At 40.0% G+C, this 14,914-nt stretch overlaps 1 protein-coding gene across 1 annotated transcript; it reads right to left on the reverse strand.

Moving 5' to 3' along the window:
• Positions 1-30: 30 nt before the first annotated feature.
• Positions 31-10,271, reverse strand: LOC114923338 (nucleoplasmin-like). Its single transcript, XM_029286132.1, has 6 exons — positions 10,205-10,271; positions 9,492-9,574; positions 7,766-7,885; positions 7,203-7,296; positions 4,013-4,125; positions 31-90 (listed from the first exon to the last, which is right to left on the reverse strand). The coding sequence occupies exons 1-6, from the start codon at positions 10,269-10,271 to the stop codon at positions 31-33; spliced, it is 537 nt and encodes a 178-aa protein (XP_029141965.1).
• Positions 10,272-14,914: the final 4,643 nt, after the last annotated feature.

Raw genomic sequence — 14,914 nt, forward strand, 5'->3', positions numbered from 1 at the left:
GTTTCCTGGGAAACCGAATATATTTGCCTTTCAACATTCTGAACTAAGTGAAGGATGAAGCAGCATCGGATGGCTATCAGTCATGTTATCCTGCAAAAATGGACATATACTTACTCATTTGTACCAAAAGGTTGACTGGCAATGCCAGAGACCATGTATATACTCCTGGCTCCACATATGTCAAAGCACTACCTTTAGATTTAAGACAATGCCTTGTTCACAAATTGTGTTCAACCATCACGTGGTTTAATTGGTTTTTGGTACAGAAGCTGGTATGAACCCAACCCATATACTTTGGAAGACATGGACTATCCCTTAGTACCATCTTTAAGCTCCATCTCCTTTGATGGTTTAATTGGTTTTTGGTACAGAAGCTGGTATGAACCCAACCCATATACTTTGGAAGACATGGACTATCCCTTAGTACCATCTTTAAGCTCCATCTCCTTTGATGACCTCCTCAGAACTGACACATTAACAAGCGACTGGGATTACAACATCACAAATTCTCAAAGCTGCTGGCTCCAAATTCTTAGAGGAAGAGGAATCCAAATCATATCTACCCAGCACTCTGCTTACGAGAAGCTTATAATTAGCCAATGACAGAGAAGCTTCCACACTTGTTAATAGATATTTTGAAAGACAAATTCAAGTGATTCCCTAGCCAAAGCATTGGCAAGCAGAAATGAAGCTAGAGACACCCTACCACAGTGGTGGCGAACCTATGGCACGGGTGCCAGAGGCGGCACTCAGAGCCCTCTCTGTGGGCACACGCGCCATCGCCCCAGTCCTAGGCCTTCAGCTGGGTTTTATAAAACCTTTTTGCTTTAGGCCTCCGCAGCCGTGTGCAAAAAAAAAAAAAAGGTTCAATCCATCAATTTCAACTTCTCGTGGGAAAAAAAAAGATCTTGCAAAGTTGGAATTGATTGATTGAACTTTTTAGTCCCACCCAGTCTGGACTACATTAGATTGGACTTTCAGAATTCTTCTGTTTTAAACCAGCATGCTGTTCATAATATATTACCACTAATGCAGATGGATTTAATGTTAGATGGGAATTAATCATTTGTTCACAATGAAACTAACAGTTTTTATTGGACTAATGTCATTTTCTTGCCTCCATGATCAGGTGGCCAGCACCCAGTTAAATGCCAATCTCTGGAGTATGCCAAAATTAAAGATGTGCTTTTAGAAGTATTTAGTAGGTTACATGGGAACAGAACTTTAGGCTTTTAATCCCACAAGGTTCTTAATCTATTGGGATCAATAAAAGGGGGAAAATTCCTTTTGATCTAAGGAAAGATGTTTAATTACCATTTTAATTACCTATAGAATCTCAGGTTGTGCATTCCTGGGATAAACCTAGCTTCGGATGAAAAATGGTGAAGAAGAATAGACAAACAATGAATAAGTAGCAGACAAATTGACAGGTTTTCTCTTAAATGGCACTTTGGTCCTATTGGCATAGAATCATGGGAAGAAGTATTTCAACTCATTCCAAGAAGAGATGAGGAAGGAAGGAAGGAAGGAAGGAAGGAAGGAAGGAAGGAAGGAAGGAAGGAAGGAAGGAAGGAAGGAAGTTTTCTCTGGCAGTTTCCAACATTGTGTATTAACCTCTAACTAGCATTAAAGATACCTTGCTAAAATCTGTGTGGTCCAATTGCATGAGCTGGACAATTGGAGTTTAGGAGCCATGCTTGAGAATGTAGCAACTTTACTTAACTTATATCATATAGTATATCCTATCCAAATATATCTGTGCTTAGGATCTGTTCAGACCAATAGCACAGGAGGAGCATTGGCAATTGACAAGGATATAATCATGGACTGATTTTTTTTTTAAACAAAATAAGACACCTTTTATTTCAGTTATAAACGTTTTCCTTCAATTCACTCAGAAGATAATCTAAAATAACATAGGTTGATCATCTGTAGCTTGAGCATGTCCTGCTGCAATTGGGACTGTCCAACCCATTTTGCCAAGTGAGGTCCTAGACCTCTACCCCACCACAACCTTGATGGTGACCACCATTGTCCATGAATGTGAACAATGAAAAGTGTTACCCAGTTCCACAGCGCTTGAATCTGATAAATAACATATGCTTGAGTCACACTATCAAAAAAACAAACAAACCAAGTCATTGGTGACAACTTTAGCATCTCCCTTTCCTAACCACCCATCCAAAAAGGAGACTGTGGTAGACCCACAAGCAAACAACAGCTTTTACTGCAATACATTTTTAATCAGGCTTCTTTAGAATAATCCATTGGCAGGAACCAATCCAAACTCGATTCTTTGGCAGGTCTCCTTCAGATGATACTTGCTGCAGCTAGGAAATTTGATTCGATGTCTCTTCCTATGGAGAAGAAACCCAAAGGTCACTCACACAACCCACATTACAGGGTTCTGGTTGTGGAGAAAATAGGACAAGGATGGAAAATTAGGCAGGTTTGGTGCCTTGAATTATTGATAAAAATAATATAGGCAATATGAAAATAAATAAAGCAGGACTAGAACTCTCAGTCTTCCAGATTCTAGCCTGAGGCCTTAATACTACATCAAACTGGATTCTCAGTTAGGATGTTCCCCGTATCCAAATGGAATTTCATGGTCTGTACACAGAAGAACATCCATTTTCCATCTCAAAGAAGGCAGCAAAGGAAAAAAAGCATGCTCTACCAGAGGGAAATCTGGAAGTAATCTTGAAAATTTGTTTTCCTTGGTCATAGAATAATTTCTATGGTGAACATGGCTTATCCATGTTTATATTCAATTGCCCCTATCTCCCCCAGGTTGCATTCCGCTAAACCAGTGGGACCAAATCTACTACTCTTCTTAGTTTTTTTTCCCCTAAGCAAAGGAACACCTTTTGGTAATGGTCTTAAAAACCACCCCCAGCTTTATTTATTAAGAAAGCCTATGGAACCGACACAACATCTAAAGACCTTTTTGGAAATAAAGAGGATGCTGAATACCGATTTATTATTTCTCGGCAAGCTACCTTCGCTATTGTTTTTAACCCAAAACGTACTTTTAACCAAAAACCTAAAGCCAGAAGAAATAGGGAGCCTGGCTATGGCCACCATATTGTATATTCTGTGCTACGCTAACTTCTGTCTTTTCCTTTCAACTAGCATATAGGGAATTACATGCACTTTTTCTGTCTCCTGATTAGCAATCAGTATGTAAGATGCCCTGTCTTGCCGTTTGCAATGATATCCTTATGGTTTACTATGCTGAACTAAATAGCACCCTAAGGCCAATTAGAGAGATGGTGGCGATGAGTCCTTTAGGCAGCATCAGGAGGCAGACATTAAGATATCAAAGGAATAGGATTTATTTATTTTAAAAAATGTATATATAGCCGCCTATCTTAAAAACAGGTAATCCTCCACTTAAGACCACAATTGAGCCTAAAATTTCTGTTGTTAAGTGAGACATTTGTTCAGTGGGTTTTGCCCCAATTGACAACCTTTCTTGCCTCAGTTGTTAAGTGAAACACTGCAGTTGATAAGTTAGTAACTCAGTTGTTAAGTGAATTTGGCTTCCCCGTTGCAAAAGGTTGCTAATAATCAGCTAATGATTTTTATTTGTGGTCACAGACCAAAATGCAAGTGCAACAAAAGAAAACACAAGAAAATATACAAAAGGTTGCAAAAGGGGATCACATGGTCTTGGGACACAACAACAATCATCAATAGGAACCAGTTGCCAAGCATATGAATTTTGATCACGTGACCATGGGGATGCTGGAGAGGTCATAAGAGTGAAAAACGGTCCTAAGTCCCTTTTTTCTATGCTATTGTAACTTTGAACGGTCACTAAATGAACTGTTGTAAGTCAAGGTACATCACTCTGGACTGGGAACAATACAGGCTGATAAGAGTTTAGATTTTCTTTTTTCTTTTTAAAGATGGTAGAAAAGTCTGGAAAAGTAAGAAACGTTATCCATCTATCCACCCCCAACTATGGGGAAAAAACCCCATCATCCATAAAATCGACCAAACTCACAGCTGGCATCTCCGGACTTGGTAGTTCTTCTTCGTCATCAAAGCTGTCGTCGTCAACATCAGCATCATCTGGAATTTCATCATCCGTCGGCTCGTAGTCGGAGTCATCCTCCACTTGCAGGAAAGAATTGCAAGGCAGTACTAAACATAACATCCACCACCACTGGGCCCCTTTGAAGAGCATCACCTCCTTTCCCCTAGAACCCCCAAAAAGCTTTGGACCACCAGCAAGAGACGTCTGGAAGCAGCTTGCCTAGTGGTGCGCTGAAGGAGGCAGCTGGTAAATCCTCCTTTGATTCCCCCCTGTTAGCTCAGCCACTGTCCTCAGCACCAACAAGAGTTCTGTGACAGTTAAAATGAATCCATGGGAAGGAAGAGCAGAATGGAAGCCAGAGCAGCATGTGATGTCACAAAGGGAGCAAAAGCTGCTTTTTTTTTTTTAAATGCTGGGAGGAAAGCAGAGAATAACAGAATAACAGAGCTGGAAGGGACTTGGAGGTCTTCTAATCCAACCTCCTGCTCAAGCAGGAGACCCTATACCATTTCAGACAAGTGGCTGTCCAGTCTCTTCTTAAAAGTGATGGAGCACCCACAACTTCTGAAGGCAAGCCATTCCACTGGTGAACTGTTCTCACTGTCAGAAAGTTTCTCCTTAATTCCAGGTTGCTTCTCTCCTTGATTAGTTTCCATCTGTTGCTTCTTGTCTTGTCTTCTGGTTGCTTTCCAAAATAGGTTGACCCCCTCTCCTTTGGGGCAGCCCCTCAAATACTGGAACACTGCTATCATGTCAGCCCTATTCCTTCTTTTCACTAGACTAGACATACCCAAATTCTGCAACCGTTCTGCATATGGTTTAGCCTCCAGGCCCCTAATAAATGGTTGTCCAATCTCTTCTTAGAAACCTCCAGTGTTGGAGCACCTACAACTTCTAGACATGGGTCAAAGCTTGTAGTCATTGGCCCAATTACTCTGATTGGATGTTTTGTTGGGTTCTGCTTCACAGGAGTAGCCTCAGATGTTAGACATTGAAGCCCAAGAATATGTGTAAGAGTATCAAGCTTCATGAACTTGAATTTCAAACTATTTATTTTGGACTTATATCTTAGGGTTGTTTAGGATGCCTTTCTAATCCATTCTTGGTTTTATTTGCACAGCAGGACCTCTCAATAATAGCTTCAATATTGTTTTAATCCTTTTCATTATATTTTTAATACACGGTCTGTCTTTACCTAGCAACATTTCCGGTTGACCAAATATTACAGTAAATCCATATATAAAAATGCAAGCGTGTTAGTCTTTTTTTTTTTCCCCTTTTTAAGACACTTTTTAAATGTCTTCTTTATAGTATGTCTTTTTTTTCTTTTAAAAAATATTTTGGCGTTTTATATTTTAACCTTTTTTGAATAAACTAAAAAATTCAGATTAAAAAAATGCGAGAGTACTTTGTTTTGTTTTATAGATAAGACTGTATAAATATACCTAACTTGTTCTTTTATACCAGTGTGAAAAGGTGCTGTTAATGCAGTGGTTCTCAACCTTTTCAATGCCGCGACCCCCAATCGGTCGTAAGTCGAGGATTAAACCGGTCGTAAGTCGAGGACTAAACCGGTCGTAAGTCGAGGACTACCCAACCGGTCGTAAGTCGAGGACTTTTCCTGTCCGGAAGCTCCGCGCATGCGTGGTTCCGCCCCCTGCACCGGCCGAGGCGTAGCTGGCAAGCGGCAGAGACGGAGAAGGCCGACCACCAGCTGGCCCAGCTCAAGGGAGGTAAGGCACCCGCCAGAAAAGAGGAAAAAAATGGCGGACAGCCTTGCTTGGCGACCCCCGTGAAATGGTCGATCGACCCCAAATGGGGTCACGACCCATAGGTTGAGAACCGCTGTGTTAATGTTTTTATTATTAGTCAATAAAAACAAAAAAGTACCTAAAATGGGGATTCTAAGTAAAGTTGGAAAAATTAGCATATAAATTGAAACCAGTTGAGGAAGAGAAAAAAAGATTGATTTCTGGATGGTATGATATGTGGGTATTGCTTGTAAAATGTTAAATTTTTTCATCCTTTTAAATATTACAGTTTGTACAGCTGTTAACATTTAATAACTAAAAATCTGAGCATGTAGGTCATTTTCCTTAGCCATAAAAGACATTAAGTTTCAATACCTTTTTGATTACTGGTTTAGCTATACACTGCTTTCAATAGGAAGTTTAAAAGTGGTTTGTAAACAGGATAAAGAATAAAATATTACACTTCCCTAAAGAAGGGAGAGAGAGAAAAGCAACAGATGCCTGCAAGAAAGTAAGTTAAATAATGATTTTTACATTTTACATTTTTCTCTCTCTTAAAAAAAAATCAAAGTTAGCTGAAGAAATTAGACCACATAGGGGATTTTTAATCATTCTTTCATACTCATCAATTCAGCATGCCTGTATTTGTCTGTGGCAGTTAGGATGAAAAAGCAGCTTACAAACAGGTTTTTAAAAAAAAAATGGAAAAAGCCCAAACTTTGGAAAAGATTAGACGCCTCTTCTCCTGTCTATCACTTCAATTAATAATCTTCTTTTCCCTCACCCCCCAAGAAAACCTCTGCTTTCTTTCTAAAAAAAGAAAACAAACATCTAGATAGTGATATTTCACGACACAATTACAGTTAATAACCCTTGATAGAATACTTACCAGCCTTCCCAATGTTTTGTCTAGACCAAAACATCAATAATAACTTTCTTGTGATTGTTCCACTTGAGGAGCATCACTCAGGTTGGGGAAGGTTGATATGTATGATTTTAAAAAGCCATCATAGATTCATATATCAATGATGTCAATCACACTTCAATTTCCCAATCCATTCCTTCATTGGTATCTGGAGGCACTATGGAGCTACTGCCAATGTTACATTTAACAATAATTCATTGACAGCAAGAATTGCATGGTGTTTTAGCTGCTGCTACATATACCCTCCGAAGATACAAACGTATTTTCCCCATACCTTGTATATTTTTATATGAAATAACCCCCCCCCCATTAATTCCTGGTTGTTATATAGGTATATAGATTAATTCATCTACATCTCATGATGGTTTGGCAAATGAATTTCTATATACAACTCCAGGTCACATCTCCTGATCTAATTATCTACTCACTACTTCCCAGTCGCTTCTCATGCATGCACTTAAGAGCCATGGCTTCTACTTACAGATCAGGTGCTGCCCGTTGAGATATACTGGACCCATTCCTGATTTTAGGATAAAAGAAACTGGGGGAAGTAATTCAAAGCCGTCAAGACAAACCTGTTATATATTAAAAACAAACAAACAGATGCCGGGTTTCAGAATGCTGCTCTTCTCCTTCTCCTACAATACATGTAGGATGAATATATTGTATGTTTGCATGTACACTGAGAATTTGTGCACTGGAGACAAATTCCTTTGGTGTCCAATTACACTTGGTCAATAAAGTGTTCTGTCCTGTTCTGTTCTGCCCTGCTCTGCTCTATTCAAATCCTCTACATTATTAGCTAGGACATGTCCAAATAATTTTATATCAGATGTTGCCTAGTAGATAGCTTCCTAATGCACTTTAAGATACAAATACCTAGAAAATTACCTCTCTCAGGCATGTCCAATTTGTTAGTTAGGAAGACTTCTGAACCATTTGTAAAGCATGCACAGATATAAATTAAAATAGCATTGGCTATTTAATACAAATTAGAAATAGCATAAAACAACCCCCCCCACACCGCATGCCTCTATGCATTACCATTGGTAAGACAGAATGTTTCAACGATACAATCGGTACTGGCTCAGGAACACTGGCCATATTTCTTGATTCGACAGCCACCACATGGGTCTCATCATTAGCATCTTCACCCAGGGCGACCTTGAGCGGTAAGAAATAAAAAACAATCAGTGGCCTTTTCTGAGTATTTACTCAGAATCCTTTATTGACCTTCATACCAGGGCTGAATCTAAAGCAGGGGGTCTTCAAACTTGGCCCTTTTATGACTTGTGGACTTCAACTGCCTGGCTGAGGAATTCTGGGAGTTGAAGTCCACAAGTCATAAAAGGGCCAAGTTTGAAGACCCCTGATCTAAAGCCTTCACAAACCTTCCTGAACATCTGCATCTATACCCTTACTCCAGAATGTGTAGAACAAGGAACATTTTAAACAGAGGTTTAAGGCATTGTAGGGCCACCCACAAACTTTGTTGGATTGTAGCTCCCATCATTTTTGGCAATTGACTATGTTGGTTAGAGAGGGTAGGAACTGGTATCTATGAAAATCTAGAAGGGCACATATTCCCCAACATTAATTTATGAAAAAGAATTCTTTCCAGAAAAATGTGAAGAATTATGTCCAGAGGTTGCATCCAATATTGGAAAGTTACTGTTGGAAATCTTGATGCTCTCCAAGCTTGCTTTTTTCCTTGCAGCTGTTTTATTATCCATATATAAACAGAAGACAAAAAAAACAGTCACTGGGTAGATTCTCAGTCATTCAAGTCATAGCTGTCCCAAAGATGCTCTTTCAAAAGGCAACCGGATTAGTTTTTCCTTGAGGAAGATGTTTTACTTCTCATCCAAGAAGCTAGTCCCAAAGGTGTGTTTTCAAAAGGCAACTGGACTTTATTTACTTTTCCTTGAAGACCTTTTGCTTCTCATCCAAGGAGCTTCTTCAGTTCTTTTCAAAAAGCACCTTTGGGTCAACAATGAACTGGATGACTGAAAATCTCCATAGACATCCAAGAAGCTTCATCGGTTCTGGCAGGGTGGTGGGGGCTGTGGAGAGATTAGTTCTGACAGGATTGGGGGGGGGAGTTGGAAGGATCATATTTCTTTGCTGTCATCTGGTCTTAGCACTCTTCTTTTTTAAAAAAGTTTTTAATTAATAAAACAGTTAAAACAAAAAAGGACATAACGTGTCGTCCCAATATATATAATCCTAACAACTTGTTCCTTGTCATACATACAATTCCTAATCTCTATATATACCTATTTTCCTATATAATACAGTCTCAAATTTGTTTCTCTATATACTAGCATACAGTTTTATATACCACAATCTTAACACTAACTTAAAACCCGAACAGTTCTCCTTGACTCGTACCAGCAATAAAAATTTATCCCAGATTTCAAAATAGTCCATTTCTGTCTTGTCCTTTAATTCCATAGTGAGCCTATCCATATCAGCACACAATAAGATTTTATATAGAATCTCTTCTTCTGTTGGAATTTCTTTGTTCCTCCAGTTTTGTGTGTTGGCCAATCTAGCAGCCGTGAGAATATGTAACATCAAGTAAAGGTCTTAGCACTCTTCTTGAGAGCTCTTGAGGCCACTTGGAGGTTTATCTGATCCCAGAGCTACGGTATTAACACTGATGATGTTACCTAGTCAGGTAATGAAATGGCTGCAAGCAAACCACCCAAGCTCAGAGGGCACCACCTTCAACCTTGACCTACAGAGATTCTTTTCTACTGAAACTTACCGTCCTCAAATATACCAAGTGTTCTAATAAGTCATCATCTTCTTTCACGACACATCTCCGGGTGGTGGCATTCAATTCACAACCTATACAGAGATACCAGTAAACCATATGGAAAATAGAAAAAAAGAAAGAAAGAAAAATAGAAAAGGATAACATTTGCCAAAAGATATATACCTGGGCTAAGCTAAAAATGTATTTTGTGTGTTTTCCTGAGTATTTTTACTCAATCTGGTGGATTCCCCCTCTCTCTTCCCCCACTCATGCAGAAAAGGAAGAGAAAACAAATCATGAAACCCTTCTTTTTAAGAGATGGAGTTTTGCCCCCCCCCCCCCCCATCTTAGTTAAGAGATGACTGAAGTCGGTAATTGGACGATCTCTCTCCAATATTCTGCAGTCTTCCAGAGTTCTTACAATTCAGTAAATTGCCAAAGGGAGATATGAGATATTATGAAATTATTCAATCTACTTTCTCTCTTTGGGGGGGGGGGGAAGAGGTGAGAAATTGCACCCACCAGCATTTGTTTGCTGCATTTCTACAGTGTAATCTACGATGATTTGAGATGCTCCTAATGGATATTAGTCAGGAAGGGATTTGACCAGTCTAATCTAACAGCTTGGTTACCAATAATCTCGATTCGTTAAAAAAAAAAAAAGACCCAAGATTTAATAATGAAAGGATGTTTATTTTACTAGCCCCCCCAACACATCTTACCCCAAAACACAGACACATGATTTCCTTCATTAGAAGATGAATCTGAATTTGAGGAAAATGAGGTCATCTTGTTTAGGTGAATCTGGAATAAGAAGGGCCAACAATGTCAAGGTGGAGGAGGAGGAGGAGGAGGAGGAGGAGGAGATTTGAAAATATCAGAACATGATGAGTTTTCCCCAATCTGTTGCCCTCCAGATTGGTCGAAGGTCCGACTTTCAGAAATCCAGGAGAATTTAAGGAATTGTAGTCTCAACATATCTGGAGAGAAACAGGTCAATTAATGTTATCAACTTTTCCCCTATTCATTCCCCAAGCTCTTTTGGGCAAATAACAGTGTGTGTACAGAGCTTTGAAGACTTTGATTGAAGTGCCTCTTCAAAATGCTTTGATGTTTGAGCAAAGTAGGTCCCTGGCTTGCTCAAAAGCCTTATTCACCAAAGTGACAGGCTGATTGAGGCAGACTGACCCTCACCCAAGGCACCGGGAAGAGAGAGGGCCTCATCACAGCAACATTGCTTTGCATATCTGTAGCACGTATTTTCAATGTATTAGGCAGACTCAATCCATTTTCAGGTCTGCTTATTCTTCTTGCAGAATAATAGCTGTATTATAATATCAGCTTCACACGCTGCACTCAAAACATTATCAGGTGTAGATTCAAGTCCACTTAGAAAGGGCACTGAGCCCTCTGGTGTCCCATTAATGCCGTTGTTGGACACTTACCATGACATTTCTGTCTTCTGCTATATAGCCCGAGGTTTAGGCTAATAGGAATCTTCCATTTGGAAACAGCTTGTGTTGCTCAAAAATAGACTTTCCTAGGACAGTTTTTGCAGCTGATGGAGAGAATGCCCAGTTCACCATCCTCCCAGCCATGGATGCCAGCCATGGATGGCATGGCTCTGTGAAGGGGTTATCATACAGCAGTGATGGTGAACCTTTTAGAGACCGAGTGTCCAAAAACTGGCCCCGCCCCCGCTCCACCCCCCCCCCCACTCCGCCTGCCCGCAGGGCCACTCACTGCCTCCAGGGCCCGCCGCAGATCGCCCAGGCAGCCCAGCAGCGCTATGGCGGTCACGCCCTCTGCCCGCAACCCACAGCATCAACTGTGCACGATGGGGTGTGAGGGCAGAGTCTTGTCTACGCTGCCTGGTTGCCATGTCCTTGGCTGCGCTGCTCCGAGTGGGCCACGCTCAGGGGCGACTCTCCTTCAGGGGGGCTGCTGGGGAGGAGGGGGTTGCGGGGGGAGACGAGGCTGGGGCAATGGCACGTGTGCCCACAGAGAGGGCTCCGAGTGGCACCTCTGGCACCCGTGCCATAGGCTCGCCACCACTGTCATACAGAATTGACGATATGCCACCAAGAGAAAGCAGGCAAGAGTTTTTGCAATTTACTTTTGGTTTGGTTTTGTGGTGCGAAATTGAGTGGTGAGAGTCCCAGTTATTGCCTAATAGCTACGCAATGATTGCTTGACCAGCAACTGGCAAATTGTAATTGCGAATCTGCAGCGCTGGCTGAGAGCTGACCATTAAAGACCCTGGTATGCACTCGCTTCATCTCCTGTGTGAAATTGGAAAGCTTGGCTGTAGGAAAGTCACCTGGAGGCAGAGAGCCATGGTTCGTATAACCTGGTTCATCAATACGCCGTTCTTTGGTGCCTTCATCACAGTGGATAAAAGCAGAAAATGTTCTCTGTGACAATGAATGGATTCAAAGGGTTTCTAAGCCAGAATCAGCAAACCACATTGTATCAGTATGAATCCAGTCTGTGTCTCTCTCTACCACTTTTAACCTAGATGTTTGCTTGCTTGTTTTAATTCATAAGCGGACATCAAACACCAGAGGAATAGAAACTGAATGCTTCTATTTGCTACCTTAAAAGTAGTGTGTACCTTAAAAGGGTATAGTAAGGATCACAACTGTTTACACAGTTGATTAGTAGCTGCATTTAGACAAAATGCTGAACAGCTCTAGTTTTAAACTTGGCTTTCTGGGAGACAGAAAGTTGTGCAAAACCAATCCAGTTCATATATTTAAGAATCAGTTTGTTACCTAATGACACTATGCCATTAAGCATGGTACTGAATTCACCCACTCAAGACACCCTGAACTGTGAATCAAATAACTGAGTACTTAGGACATGTCAAGATACAATCACACACTTGCACAACATTAGCACTAATCCACCTTAACATATTGTCCAAATGCAGCCTGATTTCATCTACCAAAGCATAATTATGTGATCCTGGTGCTGTGTTAATTCAGTAATGAGGTAATCAAATAATCCAATTAAATGTATTGCAAGACTATAGTCAGTGAGTAGCACTGACAAGAACAGGAGTGTCTTAAAGTGACTAGACATATACTTAATATTCTACTAATAACCAATATTTTGGTTATTAGTAGAATATTACCATATTTTGAAGTAGAAGGAATATCATAGTTACAGAGGTAAAGTTTTCACCTTATTTTTCACAGCATGGTTATTTTCTAAACTGTTTTCTGAGGAGAATTTTAAAAAAATCCTCCTTAAAGGAGACTGCAGCAAAAGTGCAAAAAAGGAAGAAAACCCATCATGTTCTGTATTTTGCATGACAACCTACAACTAAATGTTTAGTGTATTCAACTCCTTTTTCTAGATTCACACCGCACACTGAACTATGAACTGTGCAGAAACTGGGTTTGTCCGACATACACTAATTGGAAATGTTCAGTATGGATTCAGTATGTCATATGAACACAGCTGAGGCCAAGCAAAATCTTACAGAAAGTTACTTAAGGTCTAGGCACACAGTGCAGAAAAATAAGACACTTTTAAACCTAAATTTAGGATGTTAATTGAACGTATGCTGTCACTCTTAACATACACAGGCCATGAATTGCTAAACAAATCCAAACACAAATATAATCATAGTTCTTTACCAATTTGTGCATTGAATACATTCCTAGTATTATCTCACAGAATAACTTCTTTGGATGGGATTGACACATAACACAAACCAAGCTACAACAAACATACACCCAGCATTTTAGAAAACCACACACTTTGCAATGTATCAGCCATAGCAAGCTACTTACAGAATTAACGGAGCACTAAAAACTTGGAAAGTTTATGCAAATGGCTTTTATGCTCCACCTTTTATCTGTGCTAAGATGTGGAGCCACACCCCAGGTGTTAGAGGCCTTTAGCTTTAAATTCCCCCTCCACAGAGTTGTGTAACTTTACTTCCTCTTGTTTACTTAGAATCAGTAGCATGAATGAAAGTGTCTGCTTAAAACATGCTTGGCTTACAAGTTAATCTCTGTTTGCCAGAGTCTGGCTCTATTATTGTCTGGATGAGCCTCATCTGCTTGCCATTTCATGCAAGTTTCTCTGCACCCAGTTGGAAAGCTATGACTTCCCAGGTGCTATTAAACTGCAATTCCCGGGAATCTCAACTGGCATAGCTAATTGGGGAAGTATCTGTGCCGTGTAGTTCAGAAGCATCTACGGTCATCAGGTGTCCTGTTCTTCTGAAGAAGGCAATGATTTCAAGGGTTGGTGAAAGATAGAAAAAAGTGAATGTGTTTTTACTGGGAAGGTTTTTTTATTCTCCTATGAACCAGTGCTCTAGATTACTCTGCAATTGTGCCTTTTATTGAAGGAGGAATTTTCTGATCTGACTGATATTTCAAGCTGGCCCTGATTTATTCAGCATGTGGTGTAGACATTTTAACTTTCACACGTTAATCCTAGGTGTGTTTGTTTGGAAAATCGGAGCACACACGAGTAAACACTGTAAAGTCAGACATGTGAAGGTTTAAAAAGTTTCTTGGTGGTAATCATTTATATTTAAGGCTGAATAAGAGCTAGTTTGGTGTAGCGGTTAAGGCATCACTAGAAACTAGGAATATTTGAGTTTGGAACAAAACCCCATCTGTGTGACCTCGGGCCAGCCAATTTTTTCAGCCCTAGGAAGAAGGTAATGGCAAACTACTTCTGAAAAACTTTGCAAGAAATCTACATGGAATTGCTCAGGTAAGTCTCCAGGAATGAACACAATTGAATGGAAAGGAGAGAAAAAAACCCACTTCTGACTTTCTGGTTATTAATGAAATACAGTTCCCAACAACTCACTACAGTTCATTCTGGCTCCGGGTGCTGGGAATTATAGCTCAACACAGCTGCAAGGTCAGGGGTTAGTAAAAAGCAAATGTTCAACCACTCTTCACGTTCTTGGATTTGCAGAGGGAGCACAGAAAAAGTAGTAGCTATTGCATCTTTTTTCTTCCAGTAACATGAATGACAACTCGGTCCAGCAGAGGGCAGCAAGAGACAACTTGTAATTGAGTCTTCAACTAGAGCACCTTTTCCAATTAAAGTCAACCAAATAAAGCAAATCTTTTTGTTTTTTATACTTGGGAGAAAACTAAAAGAAACTAGTTCTGATTTTATAAATGAGTCTGAAATAGAAAAACAAGCTTCAATTCCAGGATTTAACACTGACAACAAATTAAATAAATTGTTTTTGTCAGATGTGGGCAACCAACTGAAGCTTTGGCTGTCGGCAGTAAATCTAGCTTGTCAGATTTCATCAACACTTAAGGAAAGTGTATAATCATTTGAAGGACTGAATGTCATGGATAGTCCATGTTGTTACAATGTCCATATTGTCCATGGTGCTAAAAGAAGCCTTTGCCCTAATAAATTTGTTTTTAAAGTTCTGTGAG

This window comes from Protobothrops mucrosquamatus, unplaced genomic scaffold, assembly GCF_001527695.2.
Source record: "Protobothrops mucrosquamatus isolate PMUCROS unplaced genomic scaffold, P.Mucros_1.0 scaffold2960, whole genome shotgun sequence".
Taxonomy (NCBI): Eukaryota; Metazoa; Chordata; class Lepidosauria; order Squamata; family Viperidae; genus Protobothrops; species Protobothrops mucrosquamatus.

Bases quoted from the DNA above. Each gene is read 5' to 3' on its own strand.
- LOC114923338 (XM_029286132.1), bottom strand. From the start codon at position 10,271: ATGACCTCATTTTCCTCAAATTCAGATTCATCTTCTAATGAAGGAAAT. The intron at 9,575-10,204 runs GTAAGATGTGTT...ATCTCTGTATAG, and splicing joins TCATGTGTCTGTGTTTTGGG to GTTGTGAATTGAATGCCACC. The intron at 4,126-7,202 runs GTAAGTAGAAGC...CTTTCCTGCAAG, and splicing joins CAACGGGCAGCACCTGATCT to TGGAGGATGACTCCGACTAC.